Below are 18,560 nucleotides of genomic sequence, written 5' to 3' on the forward strand. Positions count from 1 at the left end.
TTGAGGCCCACTGAGCTAATTCATGCAGCGTGGTTCACACTCAGAACTTCTGTTACTGTTCAGGGGTGAGTTACAGATATTGGAGACCTTCACACTGACATTAACCAGTCACATGAGCTATAATGTCATCATAACTCGACCAGATTGATTTAGCCTTTTGCAAATAGCAACACTTCCCTGGCTCACCCCACCCCACCCTGCAACTTCTCTACCTGAGACTGTGAAGCACACCCCACAATCTAGAGGCTCCTCCCCTCCCCACCCTCCTTCCTGCCCTCCGTATTGCAGACTCCATTCCCTCCCCACTACGACCTCATGCACCTGTGCTCCAGACCCCCACCTCCCTGTCCCTCCACGCTCCTCGCCTCCCTCCTGCCTGCCTCCTTCTCCAGTCCCCTTTGCTCCTTTCCAGCTCTCCCTCCTCCCCCCAATCTACACCCTCCTCCCTTCCCCTGCCCCTCCCCTGCCTCCTGAACCCCACAGTAGATCTCTCCTCTCCCTTCCTGCAGAGCCACCTTCCCTCCCCTCCCCATCCCTTCCTCATGCCCCTGCTCCAGATGCCCATCCTACTCTTCCCACTCCTCACTCCTCCCCACACACCACCTGCACCCCATTTCCTTGTAACCCTTGAATCTTCCTCCTGCCCCCCAGGACCCTGCTCCCTTCACTCCCCCCTCCTCCTTGCACAGGATCTCTGCGGCCCCTCACAGACCTTGGGTCTTGTCCAGCCCCCTAAGCTATATAGGAGCAGCCTCATTGAAAACAGTGGGAAGTGGCAGCCAACTTTACTGAGGGCAGCCTCACTCCCACATGCCGACAGACTGTAGGGAGATGGCGACATCTCGCTGGCTTCAGTGCCAGTGACAGGAGATGGCGCCATTTGGAATAAGGGAAACTCCGTGAGTTGGCACCTTTCATCGTGTTCTCATGAGACAGGTAAAAACACCCCAAACCACCAGAGTGGGGATAAAATGGTGAGAGCTGCAGCACTGACAGCCCCGAGTGTGAGGCCCTGAGATGTGAGAAGGTGTCGCCATGAGGCAGCTCTGGGCATGTCCCATTCTCCTGGCTCTGGGCGCAGATCCCCTGCTGCTGGGTGCGGACTCTGCTGTGATAACGCTGGGGAGGGGGCTCCCTGCTCGCTCTGACCCTGCTCTGTGTCTCTCTTTGAAGGTGCTGATGAGCTGAGGCTGGCGGATGGAGGCAGCCCCTGTGCCGGGAGAGTGGAGGTTAAACACCAGGATCAGTGGGGGACAGTGTGTGATACCAATTGGGACATGGAAGATGCTGAGGTGGTTTGTAAGCAGTTGGGATGTGGAGCTGCTGTCAGTGCCCCTGGCTGGGCTCATTTTGGAGAAGGATCTGGACCGACTTGGCTGTTTTTAGTTGATTGTGGTGGTGACGAGTCAGCTCTCTGGGACTGCAGTCATAGAGGATGGGGTGCATTCCCCTGCCCTCATTCTTTTGACACTGGAGTGATCTGCTCAGGTAAGAACTCGGCCAACCAGCCCCGTAGGAAATTCCCCATGAGAGAGAAGGGACTGAACCCATGTGTGACATTCCTGGTGACTCAGAACTGGACTGCCCTGCACTGGCGTCAGCATTTAGCTGACCAGTCTCTCCCTGAGCTCCCCTGGGCAGAGTGGGGATGAACAGGCTGCAACGTCCTCTAGGCGGCCAACAGGGGGCAGTTGCTGTTGTGAGTGGCCCCATTAGCAGGTCTGTGCTGGTACATGCCTGTGTGCAGCAGCCCAGTGTCTTCCCAGGGCACCATCAGCAGCTGTGACCCTGCCTGTGGCTGCTGGGACAGGAGTCGGGGCCAAGTGCTGTGGAGGTTTCCCCTGAGGCAGCAGGGGAGGAGCCCTGAGCCTGACCATGGCAAGTGGTAGGGGCCAAAACAGCTGGAGGTAGGTGGAGGGGGCAAAAACTGGCTACACTGCTCCACAGGGCTCCTTCCTTCCCTGAATCTCCCCGCAGCGTCTGGCAGGAAACTCCCACATGAAGCATAGCTCTTTATTCCACAGCCTGCCTGGCTGTCTTCCCATGCAGGGTGAGGCAGAATTTCCCCCCAGGGTAATGTCATGGAGAATATACCTGGATCCCTCTGCACTCTGCAGTTAGGAAATAAACGTGTATACATAATCTGGCTTCATCAAAACTAGTGCAAGAAATACGCCTGCATTTGCACAGAGTGACTAATGCAATGAGCGAAACAGCACCTGAAGCAGGTAAGATTTAGTAGGAACACATATCACTACAGCTGGCTGAACAGCGATAACGCCTCTTTGTTCTGATTAGCTCAGTTTGCACCTCTCTGCTAGTCCCTGATCACCACCATTAGTGAGTTCACACCTAAGTGCTGGGGTCAGTGGTTTATGTCTCCCCCTCCCACCTGACCACTCACTTACTAAACTCATTGACAGGATCTCCAGAAAATGTGGGGAGTGTTCACTCTGCTCTGTGCCCTCTCGGCCCCGGCTGTGGCAGCACAAAGGGGCCACATTCACCAGCAGCCCCCGCTCTTTCCCTCAGAAATATGCCTGGCACAATGGGAACCTCCTCATCAGGCCCTAAAGTGGAGTAACCCCCAGCACATGGGGGTGCATTGGCTCCCCTCTCAGTCCTGTGCCAGGTTCAGCACTGCTGCAAGGATCCACTGGGGCCAAGGTTCCCTCTCTGGGCTTGATTCTGAGATTCCCATGTAAGGGGAGCCCTGTAGTCGCAATGTCTTGGCTGATTCTGTTGTAACTGACTGAGCTGCACTGTTCTTATTTTCCAAACTTTTTGTACCTGAAATACACAAGTGCAGCGAGGAGCTCCTTTGCATAGTGCGAGGAGCTAAAAGCAGTAACCTTGCAGCCACACCCCCATTCCCTTCTGGGCCTGTTCTTGTCTCTGCTGCAGCAACTCAGGGATTGTAAACCCTAAACTTCTGGGCCTGTCGCTGCTACTCAGGAGATTTGGGGAGTATCCAGAGGGTACAAAGGAACTCGACCTGCTGTCTGGGAATTAGGCAAAAGCAGTTCCAAGGCAAATGCTGAATAAATGCAAAGTGGAAACCTACCTATCTTAGAAACCCTCACTCCAACCATCCCACTCCAGTGCACCTCTTTTCACGGATGTAACTCATCATGATACTAAAGCAACTGATGAGCCACATAAATTGAGTGTCCCCTCACGTTAAGTATTGAAAATTATTTACCTCAGAAATAAAGAATCATTGATGTGAGGTTACAGAGACATTTACACTAAAGGAAAAGATTCCTCAGCACTTTGTTTCATGTGTCAATGATCAGTTTGTGTCCTTTGTTTTGGGTCTTTATCACACATTGGCACTGTGACAGATTTGATCACAGAGACCCCCTTGTGACTGTCACCTGATATGCTGAATTTACCTCTGAGCCCATTTTACCTGACAGCTTGGGACTCCAGAACCCTGCCTTGTTGAGCCAGACACGCTAGCCTGCTGCAACACAGAACCAGGACTGGTCCACGCCCCCAAAGCTGCAGACTCTAACCAAAAATTGCCCAGCAGGTCACCTATCTCCAGCACCCAGACTCCAAGTTCCCAATGTGAACCAACCCCCAAATAAATCCGTTTTACTCTGTATAAAGCTTATACGGGGTAAAATCATAAATTGTCCGCCTTCTATAACACTGATAGAGATATGCACAGCTGTTTGCTCCTCCAGGTATTAATCACTTACTCTGGGTTTATCAATAAACGAAAGTGAGTGTATTAAGCATAAAAAGTAGGATTTAAGTGGTTCCAAGTAATAACAGACAGAGCAAAGTAAGTTACCAAGCAAAATAAAACAAAACACACAAGTCTAAACCTAATACATTAAGAAACTGATTACAGGTAAATCTCACCCTCAGAGTTGGTCCAATATGTTTCTTTCACAGACTAGACTCCTTCCTCCTGCTGACCTCTGCTGAGTTCACATGTTCTTCCTGCTCAAGTGTCCCCTTGTTAGTTGTCAGTTGTTCAATCCCTGAGGTTCCCATTGTCTTTCAGGATCCTTCATTGATATTGGTGGGCTCCAGCCAGTCCTGTGATGACTCATTCATCCCACCCTAGATAGTTAAGTGACACATGTCTTCAGCTCTGCCCCAATAGAGCTTTGTAACCTTATTGTGCTGACTGGGTAGCAATCCTTAGCCAGGTAAGTCACTGCCCTACCTACCATTCATAAAACTATTACACAGGATTCCCACTTCATCACCACAGTTGAGTGTTCTGCTGCCCAGACACAGCTGCTATAAAGTTGCCCAGAGTCTGTGCTAGGGCAATGCTCACATGTACTAGCCTGCACAATGACCCTTCCCACTCCGGACAAGCACTGGTTGGATGTTGAAAGGCCTCACTTTACCAGTCAGTGATCAGCTCAGCTGCTTTGCCACTTTCCCTCTCTCCCACCTCTCCTGTCTGCCCCATGGCTTTCACATCCTGCACCCGCACAAAACTTCCCTTGCCAATTATCCATATCGCACCAAGGCAAATACATCACAATTCCCATAGTTAGGATCCTACTAAATTCAAGTCCATGAAAAACGTGTCACGGACCATGAAATCTCGTCCCCCTAGTGAAATCTGGTCTTTTGTGTGCTTTTACCCTATATTATACAGATTTCACAGGGGACACTAGCATTTCTGAAATTGGGGGTCTTGACCCAAAAGGGAGTTGTGCGGGGGGGAGGTCACAAGCTTATTTTAGGGGGATTGCAGTATTGCCACCCTTACTTGTGCACTGCCTTCAGAGCTTGGTGGCTGGAGAGCAGCAGCTATTGGCCGGGCACCCAGCTCTGAAGGCAGCACTCTGCCAGCAGCTGTACAGAAGGAAAGGTGGCAATACCATACCATACCACCCTTCGTTCTGCAAGAATGGCGGCTGCTGACTGAGGACCAAGCTCTGCAGGCAGCAGCACAGAAGTAAGGGTGTCAATACCGCACCATCCCGTCCTTACTTCTGCGCTGCTGCTGGCGGTGGCTCTGCCTTCAGAGCTGGGATCCTGGCTATCAGCCGCCGCTCTCCAGCTGCCCAGCTCTGAAAGCAGTGACACCACCAGCAGCAGCACAGAAATAAGGGTAGCAGTACTGCAATCCCCTCTACAATAACCTTGCGACCTCCCCAACAATTTCTTTCTGGGTCAGGACCCCTACAATTACAACACCGTGAAATTTCAGATTTAAATAGCTGAAATCATAAAATTTATTATTTTTAAAATCCTATGACAGTGAAATTGACCAAAATGGACGGTGATTTTGGTAGGGCCCTACCCACAGCCTACATGCCAGGCAGAAATCCTGTATACACAAGGCAGTACCAGCTGGGGAGCATAAAAACAGTCTTGTCTCCCCAGGGAAGAACAGCAGCGAGGTCAGCACAGAGCATGGCCTTGTTAAATATGGTTATCGAGTAGGACCCTGTACACCAGCTTTGCACGTACTCCAGCCATTTGCATCCAATTTACCCAGACTCGCACTGGAGACTGAGCACAGTATAGATTTTGCAAACCACTCCTTCTTTGTTCAGCCTCATTCTCTTTTGGAGCGTGATTCTTGTCTCGTGAACTCAAACAGTCTAGCTGCAGTTACATCTATTTCACACAGGCAACAATCACTTCAGAGGTGGTGAGTTGGTGTAATTCACTAGTAGTGATGTGTAAGGATCACTTTACACCACCTTTACATGAGTGCAGCTGCCTACACACAGCGCTATGGAGACCTGAGCCCTCTGTGTGCACATAGCCCTGCAGTCACTGCTAGAGTTAAACATTTCTCACCCTGTGACTATTTATCGTCACTTGTGCTCTACGAGTCCCACCCGAGACAGGAGGCCGTTGTTCATTCATTGCAATGAAGGCCAGACTCTCCCTACTGCCTGTGGACAGACAGCTCCGCATGTCAGAGACTGTGGAGTTAAGTTAAAATTCACTGACAGAGACTTCATTCACACAGAGTTCAGGTTGCCAGGAGGTATCTCGTGCCCTTCTAGGACATCGACTTGGGCAAAATTCAAACCCCTGGAAACACGGTAATACAGAGTTAAGGTGAATGCCAAGGCAGCCTTAACTCTGTCCCCTGGAGCTGGACTAGCCATTTCTATTGGGAATTATTTGCATGTGCTCCAGCTGCAGTTCCTGTGTTAGGTAGGGTTACCATATTTCAGCAAGCAAAAAAGAGGACGAGAGGAGCCCCGCCCTAGCCCCGCCCCTGCCCCTCCCACTTCCCGCCCCCCCAGAACCCCCAACCCTCCCCCCGTTCCTTGTCCCCTGACTGCCCCCTCCTGGGACCCCTGCCCCTAACTGCCCCCCAGGACTCCACTCCCTATCTAAGCCTCCCTGCCTCTTGTCCCCTGACTGCCCCAACCCTTATCCACACCCCCACCCCCAGACAGACCCCTGGGACTCCCACGTCCCATCCAACCACTCCCCACCCCCTGACAGCCCCCCCAGAACTCCCAACCCATCTAAACCCCTCTGCTCCCTGTCCCCTGACTGCTCCGATCCCTCTCCGCACTCCTGCCCCCTGACAGCCCCCCCCAGAACTCCCAACCCATCTAAACCCCTCTGCTCCCTGTCCCCTGACTGCTCCGATCCCTCTCCCCACTCCTGCCCCCTGACAGCTCCCCCCCAGAACTCCCAGCCCCCCACCCCCCCGCTCCTTGTCCCCTGACTGCCCCCTCCTGGGACCCCTGTTCCTAACTGCCCTCCAGAACCCCACCCCCTACCTAAGACTCCCTGTTCCTTGTCCCCTAACTGCCCCCTCCTAAGACCCCCCCAACTGCCCCCCAGGACCCTACCCCCTACCTGTACCCTGACTGCCCAAAACTTTCTCCACTCCCCCCAAAAAGCCCCCCCCCCCCGTTTCTTGACTGCCCCCTCCAGAACCTCCCTGCCCCTTCTCCTGCCCCCCTTACCCTGCTGCTCAGAACAGGGTGTTGGGCTCTGTGCGAGCCGAGCCGGACACGTGGCTGCGCTCCCCAGCACAACAAAACCCGGTCCCTGGCCCTGCACAGTGCTGCCGGACCGGGCTGCAGGGGAGAGCTGCCCTTGTATCAGCACAAAGTGCTCTCGCTCCCGTTTTGCTACGCTGCATGGCAGAAACCGCTCCCAGTTGCAAAAGGGGAGGGCTGCACTTTGGGCTGAGACACTTGCTCAGAATGCAGGGCGGATCCGGCTCCTCTACAGCTGCTCCTGAGTCCAGCCCGGGACTTTCCTGCAGCCCTCCCAGCCGCTCGCTCTGCTCTGCCGGGGGAGGGGGGAAATCCCGGACATTTTGAGTGCTTTACAAATTCCCCCCGGACGCTATTTTTAGCACAAAAAGGAGGACATGTCCGGGTAAATCCGGACGAATGGTAACCCTAGTGTTAGGTGTAGCTGTACTGAATGGTGGAGGTGATGAGTTGGAGCAGCTTCGAAGAGCTGTGACTGTGATATGAGATCTGGTTCTGAGCCACCCATGTGACCAAAGGGAAGAGGTGCCTTTGTACCCTGAGGGATCCAGTATGCATCATTTCAGCGCTGTGTTCTGTAGGGTGTGTCAGTGGCGGAGCACAGGCATCTTCTTGCCATGGGGATTGCAGCAGTGAGATGGGAGATGGAAGCAGTCCGTGTGTTTAATGATGGGACGGTGAAAGGAGAGTGTTAGCTGGAACCTTGTGAGTAATGGGGAGGGAGTTGTGAGAGGGGGCAAAAGGGTTGTAAAATGTAACAGGTGTGGGATTGTTTCTGAATGGGGAGTAGGGTCAGTGTTTGTAGGGCACTGGCCACTACGTACCTCTGTCTGTGACTGTGAAGCATTTTCACTTTCTCAATTCCAGTTGTTCCAGTGCCAGGCCTTTCCTTTCCCTTGGAATGGCTCCCATTTTCCCATTCGTTTTCTGAATGTGGGTCAGTGTCATGGAGGGTCTCAGCCCAGCTGTGGGACCTGTGGCCAGGGGTGGAGGCTTATCAGGAATCTCTGATCCAGCCAGGAGTTTGCCTGCTCTGCAGGGTGGAAGGTTTCTTGTTGCTGCAGTCGTTTGTCAGGGCAGTAGTGATGCTGGTGCTGTCTGCCCCACAGGGCCCTGTGGCTGGGGCTGCCAGTTGCCCCTTTTGGGGAAAAATATTTGGGAAACTTAGTCACTGTCAGAGAAACATTTAATGAAAATCATTGAATTAGTGAATTTGCCTGTTGACAAATAATGTGTCTGGTTCTTTATAACCATTAACTTCTGTTCAAAAAATTGTACATGAATTTACATTGGGATTGTCAAAGAGGCTGATGGGAGTTCAGTGCCCAATCTGCTTTGACTTTCAGTGAGACTTTGGCTCCTAAATGCCCAAGGGCCAGGTTTTAAAATATATGTAGGTGTCTATTAATGCAGATAGATGCTCAGTGGGATTTTCAAATGTGCCTGGTGCCGAACTCCCAGGAGATTTGGAAAGTCCCAGTAGATGCCTGTCTGCACACCTAGGTGCCTGAATGTCCTTTAAAATCTGGCCCTGAAAAGGACATGTAGGCTCTGAAGTCACTGAGGCACATCTGAAATTTTTACCCTTAGGCTAAAATCCAGACCCAGGCATCCAGCCAGAGTAGCTTGGGAGATGCACATGGAGCAGGGTGTTTATGGAGCCCTTTTCCCACCAGGCAATGGGGTGATTGTCCCGGCTCTCTGATACCATGTAGGTCTGGTGTAGCATAGAGGTCTCAGCCAAAAGCATATCTCAGCCTTACCCAGCACAAGAATATGATATTATGGAGGAATTTTCTGTGACTCCATAGTTAACGTTACAACTATGGACCCATTACAAGTTTTATTTTTAACTTTTCTCTTTTAAACAGTTAGTAGGACTAATAAATTCCTGTGCAAACAGCACAAGGAAGAATAGAATATTTTCCTTTAGAATTTTAAACATTTTAGCAGCTCCCCCGGCAATGGGATCTAAAGGTAAGTGTTTAATCTCAATCCTTTTTGAATTGTGAGTGTTTCTATCCAAAAACTCAGCATCCTCTTAACATGGGGGAGGTGAAGCGGGGGTGATATTCAATTTCCTAGCATGATTAGAAAATAAAGATGATGGCAGGACTTTATAAAAATGAGCTTCGTTGCCAGGACTTTGAAATTCTGCAGAAAACAGACAGGCCCTCGCAGATGTAAATTCTCTAGCAACAATAGAAACAGCCTAGACTCCACTAATTGTGCATTCACCGTGCCACTGATTTTGAGTTCCCTCCACCAATAGCACTACAGTTCCCATGCAACAGTCTGTGTACAGTATCCTCTGTGTTTTTGGCCCTCTCGTCAGGACCTGAGGGGAAGAAAGATTTCCCTTCCCTAAGGCCTTTCTGAGACTGGGCTCAGCTAGCTCTGTTCCCCTCTCTCTTTCCCCACCAGGGGCATCCTGCCTGTGCTTCTTTATCAGATTTCAGCTGATGGGCTACTTGGCTCTTTATCCACCCAGCCTGCGAGCCTTCTTAGCTAATAACCCAAGTCAGCTTTCTTTGAAGAACTAATTGAAGTCTAAAAGATCAGTGTCACACTGTCTGGACGGGCTCATGACTGTGAGTGCCTACCTCAGGGCAGACTGTCAGAAAACAGGGCACACACTGCAAACTGGTGGTGTGGTCTATAATTAGATTTCACCAGGCCAGTAACAAATCTGCACTCCTGGATTCATAGGCACCGACTCCATGCAAAAAATTTGCGGGTGCTAAGCAGCCAAGATCCCCCCCGCAGCGCCTCCTGGCTGCCGGCAGCTCCGCCGATCAACTCCTTCCCCTCCCTCCCTGTGCCTCCCACCCACCGGATCTGCTGTTCCACGGCATGCAGGAGGTGCTGAGAGGGAGGGGGAGGAGCAGGGATGGGGCGCGCTCGGGGGAGGGATAGAAAGAGGCAGGGGGGGCATTGGGGAAGGGATGGAGTGGGAGCAGGACTGGGGGCAGAGCGGGAGTTGAGCACCCCCCGGGACAATTGGAAGATTACTATAACAGTCTTACCATGGAGTCACAGACAGTGCCCTTAGACCAGTGGTGGGCAATCTGCGGCCCGCAGGGCGCACATCACTGCCTTAGACTCTCCAGTCTATCTTGCCCCCCAGAAAAGCTGGATTAAATGGTTACTTTACACCAAAAATCACACCACATTCAGTTTGCTCCCATTCCAAGAGACCAATCACTTACCCTAGATCAATTGGTATCCTAGATCTTACACCAAAGACAACACTGGTAGCCACTTCTATAGTAAACTAACTAAAGATTTATTAGCTAAGAAAAGGAAATGAGAATTATTGAGAGGTTAGAGCAGTAAAATATATGTACAGGTGAGTCACAGTCTATAATTCAAAATGTTAGCAGAGACGTAGTTATCTGCCAATTTCCACAAAGTCTCTCAGGGCTACCAAAAATAACTCCAGAGATCTCTGTCTTTTCGTTCCTTTATTCCAACCTATTAGAATCCAGACAGTCCAGAGATGAAGGATCTTTCCGTAAAAATGTACTTATAGCTTCTTCTCGCAGAAAACAAGCCGACAGGGTCACTACCTATGTGCACTCTTCCTTTGATGACAGAGAGCGAGGAATGCATTTAGAGTGTTCGCCTCCGACTATCACACACAATGACCACTTGCTTTGAAATTAGCACTTTTCTGTTAAAATCCTTCATTTGCATTCCACAAGACTTCGTTCTCCTTTGATGGGTTATTTAGTTACAGGGCTATACACAGTGTAAATGTTTGCTATTGCGTTATAACGGGATACAGATAAGTGAGAACAATGCAAATAACATCCTGTTAGTTTTCTGGAAGATTAAACACTCTTACACATTTGCATATTTAATAATCTCTTTGACCAATACTAATACACATATGAATTGGCCAGGCTCTGCATTTGTAAGAAGTCAATGAGACCTGGAGCTTTGGCATGAGCTGTCACCTGGTCTGCCAGCATCACAATCCGAGTGCAGGCTCATCTGTCACTCCCGGCACTCTATCCCAGGGAGACTGTCTTCCCCTACTGGGCCCAGGCAGTGCAGAAAGGAAACCACCTGAATTGAATTTAGAAGGGACAAGAATCAGACCGGGCCGATGAGAGGAGGAGAGTAGATTGGGACAAGGAGCCTGTGGAGTGGCCAGGGAACAGAAGGACATTCTGAGACTGGATACTGGTGGGAAGCGAGAAACTGGGACTGGGAGTGAAAGTGGGAGATGGGAACTGGCTGGGCAAGGAGACTGGGTCTGGGAGGAGGAAATAGAACAAGAGTCAGGGGATAGAAACTGTTACTTGCTGAGCAAGGAGATTGGGAGCTGGGGGAGACTGGGACTGACTGGAGAAGGAGTCTGGGACTGGGAACCAGTGGGAAAGAACTGGGGGTGGGTGAGGAGAGACAGACCAGATAAGGAGCCAGAGTGTGGGGAGAGTCTAAAACTAAGGGGGCAAAGAGACAGGAATAAGCAGCCCAGGTGGGGGAGACTGAGAGCAGATCTACATGAACATTTAGTTTGTGGGAAGCTGGGGTGTTAATCTACCCTGCATTGTCCTGCCAGGAACCAAGTGCCCATGAGGACAGTGTGGTTGCGCACTGAGGCCTTGTCTACACTACTGCTTATGTTGATGTAAGTTACCTCGCTCAGGGGTGTGAAAACAAACCCCCTTCCCCGAGCTTACATTGACTTAAAGCAGTGTCTACATCGCACTATGTCAGCGGGAGACGCTCTCCCACCAGCAGAGCTTCTGCCTCTCAGTGAGGTGGACTAATTATGCCGACAGGAGAGCACTCGCCCATCAACATAATGCGTCTTCACCAGACACGCTAAATTGGTGCTGCTGCATCGATACAGTGACACAGATTTAGTGTGGTAGTAAAGAGGAGCCCTAGCAGTTCCCTTGTGTGCTTTGATCTACCCCATTTCCAAGCATTAGGGAAATGTTAGTGCGCAGCAGCAGGCTCCACAGGGACACTCAGTGTGCAGCAGGCTAGTGCGAGGTAAATTTACACCCCAGTTTGCCACAAACTAAGTGTGTGAAGAGAGAAACCCTGAGAGTGCATGATGCATCCAGGGAGGGAAACTGGGGCTTGGGGCAGACAGGACAACTCAAGGCAAGGGTAAGAGTGAGAAACAGATCAGCTGAGGATCCCAGAGAGGAGGGGCAGCACAGAGAACAGGGGGGAAACTGGGTCTTGGCTGGGGAAGCCAGAGGTGAAGTCCAGGACTAGCTTGGCAAGGAGACTGGGACTGGGGATGAGAAGCTTAAGGAGTGGAGATTGGAACTGGATAGATAAAATGGAGATAATAACAAGTCCCTACCTCGCAGGTATTGTCAGTTGTTGGCTGTGTGTGTTTTCTCTCTGTGTGTGTTTTCAGCTCTGCGCAGATAGCTGATGCAGCGGGTCTCGATCAAATGCCCAAGAAGACCACAGACTCGGTTCAGTGGCGAAGGCGCTTGTTCAGGTTTATTGCTGACAAAGCACAGTACTAGCTCCCCGGATCAATGTCTACAGTTACACGGGCACCTCTATGCCCCTTACAATGGACTTGGCTCAGTGAGTGGTGAGACTTTCCACTCCCCACGCCCCCGAGGCCAGAAAAAGACACCCCAATACACTTCTCCCCATGACCTGTCTTTTATACTGTGATAAAATCAAGTTACCCTCTGCCGTGGCTAGTTACCACCTTGTCCATGTTGGTTTGATCAAAACATGTCTATCCATCATCCTGTCATCCTGACCTTATCTTTAGGAGAGAGTAATTTTTTTTCCCTTTCATCATCTTTGGGGAGTACGTTTACACCATAACCCTGTATCAGGGTGTTCTGGTACCATACTTCTGGAATGTGTTTATGCACGTGCCAGTGCCTAGCACTTCTCATGAGTGTTTGTGTTTTTGCAACACCAATCATGCTTTTGCCCCGTTCATGTTCTGGACAATGAACCTGCAAGCATAGTCACAAAAGGGACTAATGAAGGTTTCACAGGCAAGTACAAGTCTGGCATTCTGAACGTTTGAGTGCTTCACTTTGCAAACTTTAACTTTCTTTTTAATTCATAGCTGTATAGATTTTAAGGCCAGAAGAGAGCATTAGATTTAGTCCTACATCCTGGGTAAGAAAAACTATAGAATTTAAACCAATTACTCCTGTACTTCATCTGCACTTGTGTTTGGCTAAAGCATATCTTCCTGAAAGGCATCCAATTTTGTTCTGAATACTTCAGGAGGTGGAGAATCTTCTGCTTCCCTCGGTAGTTTGTTCCAATGCTTCATCAGTATTGCTGTGAAAAACCTATGCCTTACCTCTGATAGGAATTTATCTGGCTTTAACATTCATCCATTGGTTCTTGTTATGCCTTTCCCCACTAGATTAAGAAGGCCTTTATCATCCATTGTTTTGCCAAGGGGAAAGTATCGACACACTGAAATCAAGACACATCTAGGTCATCTTTTTGATCAGCTAAACAGACTGACCTCCTTAAATTTCTCACTGTAGGGCACATTTTCAAGCCCTGGCATTTTTTAACATCCTTCTTACAATGTGGACACTAAAAGCAGATGCAGTATCTGTCTCCCCAGTGCAGTACATAGAGGAAAAATCACCTCCCTACTCGAGCTGGTTGGAAATTATTTGGCAAACCAGAGTTTCATTGGAAAATGCCAGTTTGTTGAACTCAACATTTATCATGAAAGTGAATTGGGTTCAACGAACTTTCTCGAAACCACAAGCAGGGTCTGGTGGAAATGTCCATGGTTCCCTGCCAGGTTCCCTGGTGGCTCCTGTTAGTCCTGCCATGCAGATTGTCTGGGGGCTGGGTACCCCAGTCTTCTAGGTTCTGCAGCTCTGGGGCAGCCCCACCATACAGATTGCCCCAGAATTGGAGACCCTGGTCTTTCTAGGGTCTGTACCTCCAGGGCAGCCCTGCCAATGCTTTCAGGCTCTCTGCCATGGGATAGGAACCTGAAAGCCCTGGGAGCCCCAGCTCTCACCAAGGCTCGGCTCCAGGATCTGCATCAGGGATCCTGGAAGTCCTTGGATGGGTTCTGGTGTCCCAGGGTCTGTGGCTCAGTGGCAGCCCTGCCTTGCAGAATGTCCCAGACTCGGCCATATGCCTATTTAGGCTTCCAGCTGGCCAAGGAATCTGGAGGCCCGGGGGTCCCCAGTCCAGGGCAGGCCACATGATGAGGCTGCCCCAGAGCCCCAGCAGTGGCTGTGAGAAATTGACATGCTTGTCCTGATGCTAACAGTGGTGAAACTGACAAGAATGTCAGTGTCACTCCGCATCTGTTGGGGTTCCTGGGAGCAAATTTCATGTTGGATACACCATGGGCTGGAGTTTCCAAAACAAAATTTTAGCTGGATTTCCAGTTCACAGGACATTGTAAAGTAGTGAAATTTCCTGTACACTGGAAATCCTGCATCTCAGCCATCTGTACTCATTGCTCCCCTGTTTATACATCCAAGGATCATCTTAGTTGTTTTGCAGCAGCATCACACTGGGAGCTAATGTTCAGTTCTTTGTCCACTATGACCCCTGCAAAGAACATGGGCTATATCTGTATTTCTGTGAATATTATGTGGACCTCAATCCCTTTTACTGCTATTTTCACATTTCCTACCAGGGTTCAAAGGGTAACCCCCATCTGAGCTCCCCACATGTCCCAGGACGGCAGACAATGGTTTCATAGAATCCAGTTACTGGTACTTAACTGACAATACAGGTATCAGGGCTTTTGAACTTTTGCATCTGGCCAAGCTGAGTACAAGCCCCCTTCCTTGGGATGGACCCCTGAGGTGGGAAACCTTAAACAGAGAGCTTGGGAATTGTTAACAGGGGAGCCCTGATGAACAGAGGAGGTGAGGCAGGGTCTGCAGGGAAGGAGACTGAAACACAATCCCCAGAAGCAGGGGTTCCTGGGATAAGCTGAGGCAGCCCAGGTTTTGAGGGAAATACTGAGGTTTACTTAAGGCATAGGCCTGTAGGCCTTCAGTTGCTTTATTCTTTTTTCTGGTTTCAGAGTAGCAGCCGTGTTAGTCTGTATCCGCAAAAAGAACAGGACTATTTGTGGCACCTTAGAGACTAACAAATTTATTAGAGCATAAGCTTTCGTGGACTACAGCCCACTTCTTCGGATGCATATAGAATGGAACATATATTGAGGAGATATATATACACACATACAGAGAGCATAAACAGGTGGGAGTTGTCTTACCAACTCTGAGAGGCCAATTAAGTAAGAGAAAAAAAACTTCTGAAGTGATAATCAAGATAGCCCAGTACAGACAGTTTGATAAGAAGTGTGAGAATACTTACAAGGGGAGATAGATTCAATGTTTGTAATGGCTCAGCCATTCCCAGTCCTTATTCAATCCGGAGTTGATTGTGTCTAGTTTGCATATCAATTCCAGCTCAGCAGTCTCTCGTTGGAGTCTGTTTTTGAAGTTTTTCTGTTGTAATATAGCCACCCGCAGGTCTGTCACTGAATGACCAGACAGGTTAAAGTGTTCTCCCACTGGTTTTTGAGTATTTTGATTCCTGATGTCAGATTTGTGTCCATTAATTCTTTTGCGCAGAGACTGTCCGGTTTGGCCAATGTAGATGGCAGAGGGGCATTGCTGGCACATGATGGCATATATCACATTGGTAGATGTGCAGGTGAACGAGCCCCTGATGGTATGGCTGATGTGATTAGGTCCTATGATGATGTCACTTGAATAGATATGTGGACAGAGTTGGCATCGGGCTTTGTTACAAGGATAGGTTCCTGGGTTAGTGGTTTTGTTCAGTGATGTGTGGTTGCTGGTGAGTATTTGCTTTAGGTTGGGGGGTTGTCTGTAAGCGAGGACAGGTCTGTCTCCCAAGATCTGTGAGAGTAAAGGATCATCTTTCAGGATAGGTTGTAGATCTCTGATGATGCGCTGGAGAGGTTTTAGTTGGGAGCTGAAGGTGACAGCTAGTGGTGTTCTGTTATTTTCTTTGTTGGGCCTGTCTTGTAGGAGGTGACTTCTGGGTACTCATCTGGCTCTGTCAATCTGTTTTTTCACTTCAGCTGGTGGGTATTGTAGTTTTAAGAATGCTTGATAGAGATCTTGTAGGTGCTTGTCTCTATCCGAGGGATTGGAGCAAATGCGGTTATATCTTAGAGCTTGGCTGTAGACAATGGATCGTGTGGTGTGTCCTGGATGGAAGCTGGAGGCATGTAGGTAAGTGTAGCGGTCAGTAGGTTTCCGGTATAGGGTGGTATTTATGTGACCATCGCTTATTAGCACAGTAGTGTCCAGGAAATGGACCGCTTGTGTGGATTGATCTAGGCTGAGGTTGATGGTGGGATGGAAATTATTGAAATCATGGTGAAATTCCTCAAGGGCTTCTTTTCCATGGGTCCAGATGATGAAGATGTCATCAATGTAGCGCAAGTAGAGTAGGGGCGTTAGGGGACGAGAGCTAAGGAAGCGTTGTTCTAAGTCAGCCATAAAAATGTTGGCATATTGTGGGGTCATGCGGGTACCCATAGCAGTGCCGCTGACTTGAAGGTATATATTGTCCCCAAATGTAAAATAGTTGTGGGTGAGGACAAAATCACAAAGTTCAGCCACCAGGTTAGCTGTGACATTATCAGGAATACTGTTCCTGATACCTTGTAGTCCATCTTTGTGTGGAATATTGGTGTAGAGGGCTTCTACGTCCATAGTGGCCAGGATGGTGTTTTCTGGAAGATCACCGATGGATTGTAGTTTCCTCAGGAAGTCAGTGGTGTCTCGAAGATAGCTGGGAGTGCTGGTAGCGTAGGGTCTGAGGAGAGAGTCTACATAACCAGACAAGCCTGATGTTAGGGTGCCAATGCCTGAGATGATGGGGCATCCAGGATACCCAGGTTTATGGATCTTGGGTAGCAAATAGAATACCCCTGGTCGGGGTTCTAGGCATGTGTCTGTACAGATTTGTTCCTGTGCTTTGTCAGGGAGTTTTTTTAGCAGATGGTGTAGTTTCTTTAGGTAATCCTCAGTGGGATCAGAGAATAATGGCCTGTAGAATGTGGTGTTAGAGAGCTGTCTCGCAGCCTCTTGGTCATATTCCAATTTATTCATGATGACGACAGCACCTCCTTTGTCAGCCTTTTTGATTATGATGTCAGGGTTGTTTCTGAGGCTGTAGATGGCGTTGTGTTCAGCATGGCTGAGGTTATGTGGCAAGTGATGTTGCTTTTCCACAATTTCAGCCTTTGCACATTGACGGAAGCAATCTATGTAGAAATCCAGTCTGTTGTTTCGACCGTCCGGAGGAGTCCACGCAGAATCCTTTTTTTTGTAGTGCTGGTAGGGAGGATTCTGTGGGTTAGTATGCTGTTCAGAGGTATGTTGGAAATATTCTTTGAGTCGGAGACGTCGAAAGTAGGATTCTAGGTCACCGCAGAACTGTATCATATTCATGGGTCTGGAGGGACAAAAGGAGAGGCCCCGAGATAGGACAGACTCTTCTGCTGGGCTAAGAGTATAGCTGGAAAGATTAACAATATTGCTGGGTGGGTTAAGGGAACTACTGTTGTGGCTGCTTGTGGCATGTAGCAGTTTAGATAGTTTAATGTCCTTTTTCCTTTGTAGAGAGGCAAAGTTTGTCTTGTAAATGGCTTGTCTAGTTTTTATAAAGTCTATCCATGAGGAAGTTTGTGTGGAAGGTTGGTTTCTTATGAGAGTATCCAGTTCTGAGAGCTCATTCTTAATCTTTCCCTGTTTGCTGTATAGGATGTTGATCAGGTGGTTTCGCAGTTTCTTTGAGAGTGTGTGACACAGTCTCTCAGCATAGTCTGTGTGATATGTAGTTGTAATGGATTTTTTACCTTCAGTCCTTTTGGTATGATGTCCATCTGCTTGCATTTGAAAAGGAAGATGATGTCTGTCTGTATCTGTACGAGTTTTTTCATGAGGTTGATGGATTTCTTTTCTCTGTGATTGCTGTGTTCCTATGGATAAATAAAGAAGAACACTGTCCTTGGTCTGGTACTATTCAATATTTTCGTAAATGACTTGGATGATGGAGTAGAGATACACGTACACAATTTGTGGATGACATGAGGCTGAGAGGGGTCGCAAGCTCTTTGGAAGGCAGAGTTGAAATTCAAAATGATTTTGATAAACTGGAGAATTGGTCTGAAATCACTAAATTGAAATTCAATAAAGACAAGTGCAAAGTATTAGATTTAGGAATGAAAACTCAAATTAAAAAAAATGGGAAATAACTAGCTAGGCAGCAGTTCAGCAGAAAATGATCTCGAGGTTATAGTGGATCACAATCTGAAAAGTTGTGATGCTGTTGTAAAAAAGGGAAATGTCATTCTGAGTTGTATTAACAAGAATGTTATATGTAATAAGACACAGGAGGTAATTGTCCTGCTCTACTTAGCTCTGGTGTGGCCTCAGTTGGAGTTCTGTGTCCAGTTTTTCTCATCACTGTTTAAGAAAGATAAGGACAAACTGGAAAATGTCCAGAGGACAACAACAAACAGAGTAAGAGGTTTAGAAAACATGATCTATGAGGAAATGTTGAAAGAATTGGACATTCTCAGTTTAGAGAAGAGAAGACTGAGAG

The 18,560-nt window shown here is 48.8% G+C and overlaps 3 protein-coding genes across 7 annotated transcripts in view; 1 reads left to right on the plus strand and 2 right to left on the minus strand.

The window, feature by feature from the left end:
- Window positions 1-18,560, plus strand: part of LOC135977481 (deleted in malignant brain tumors 1 protein-like) — a 723,293-nt gene that overhangs the window by 695,067 nt on the left and 9,666 nt on the right. For all 4 annotated transcript variants that reach the window (XM_065578743.1, XM_065578741.1, XM_065578742.1 and 1 more), the window contains one exon: window positions 1,174-1,488. In XM_065578743.1, coding sequence (XP_065434815.1) covers window positions 1,174-1,488 — 315 coding nt within the window. The remainder of the gene's footprint in view (window positions 1-1,173; window positions 1,489-18,560) is intronic.
- Window positions 1-18,560, minus strand: part of LOC135977486 (olfactomedin-4-like) — a 689,021-nt gene that overhangs the window by 394,073 nt on the left and 276,388 nt on the right. The window lies entirely within an intron of this gene.
- LOC112061359 (scavenger receptor cysteine-rich type 1 protein M130-like) overlaps window positions 1-18,560 on the minus strand; it is a 737,202-nt gene that overhangs the window by 90,107 nt on the left and 628,535 nt on the right. The window lies entirely within an intron of this gene.

Source organism: Chrysemys picta, unplaced genomic scaffold, assembly GCF_011386835.1.
Source record: "Chrysemys picta bellii isolate R12L10 unplaced genomic scaffold, ASM1138683v2 scaf1, whole genome shotgun sequence".
Classification (NCBI taxonomy): domain Eukaryota; kingdom Metazoa; phylum Chordata; order Testudines; family Emydidae; genus Chrysemys; species Chrysemys picta.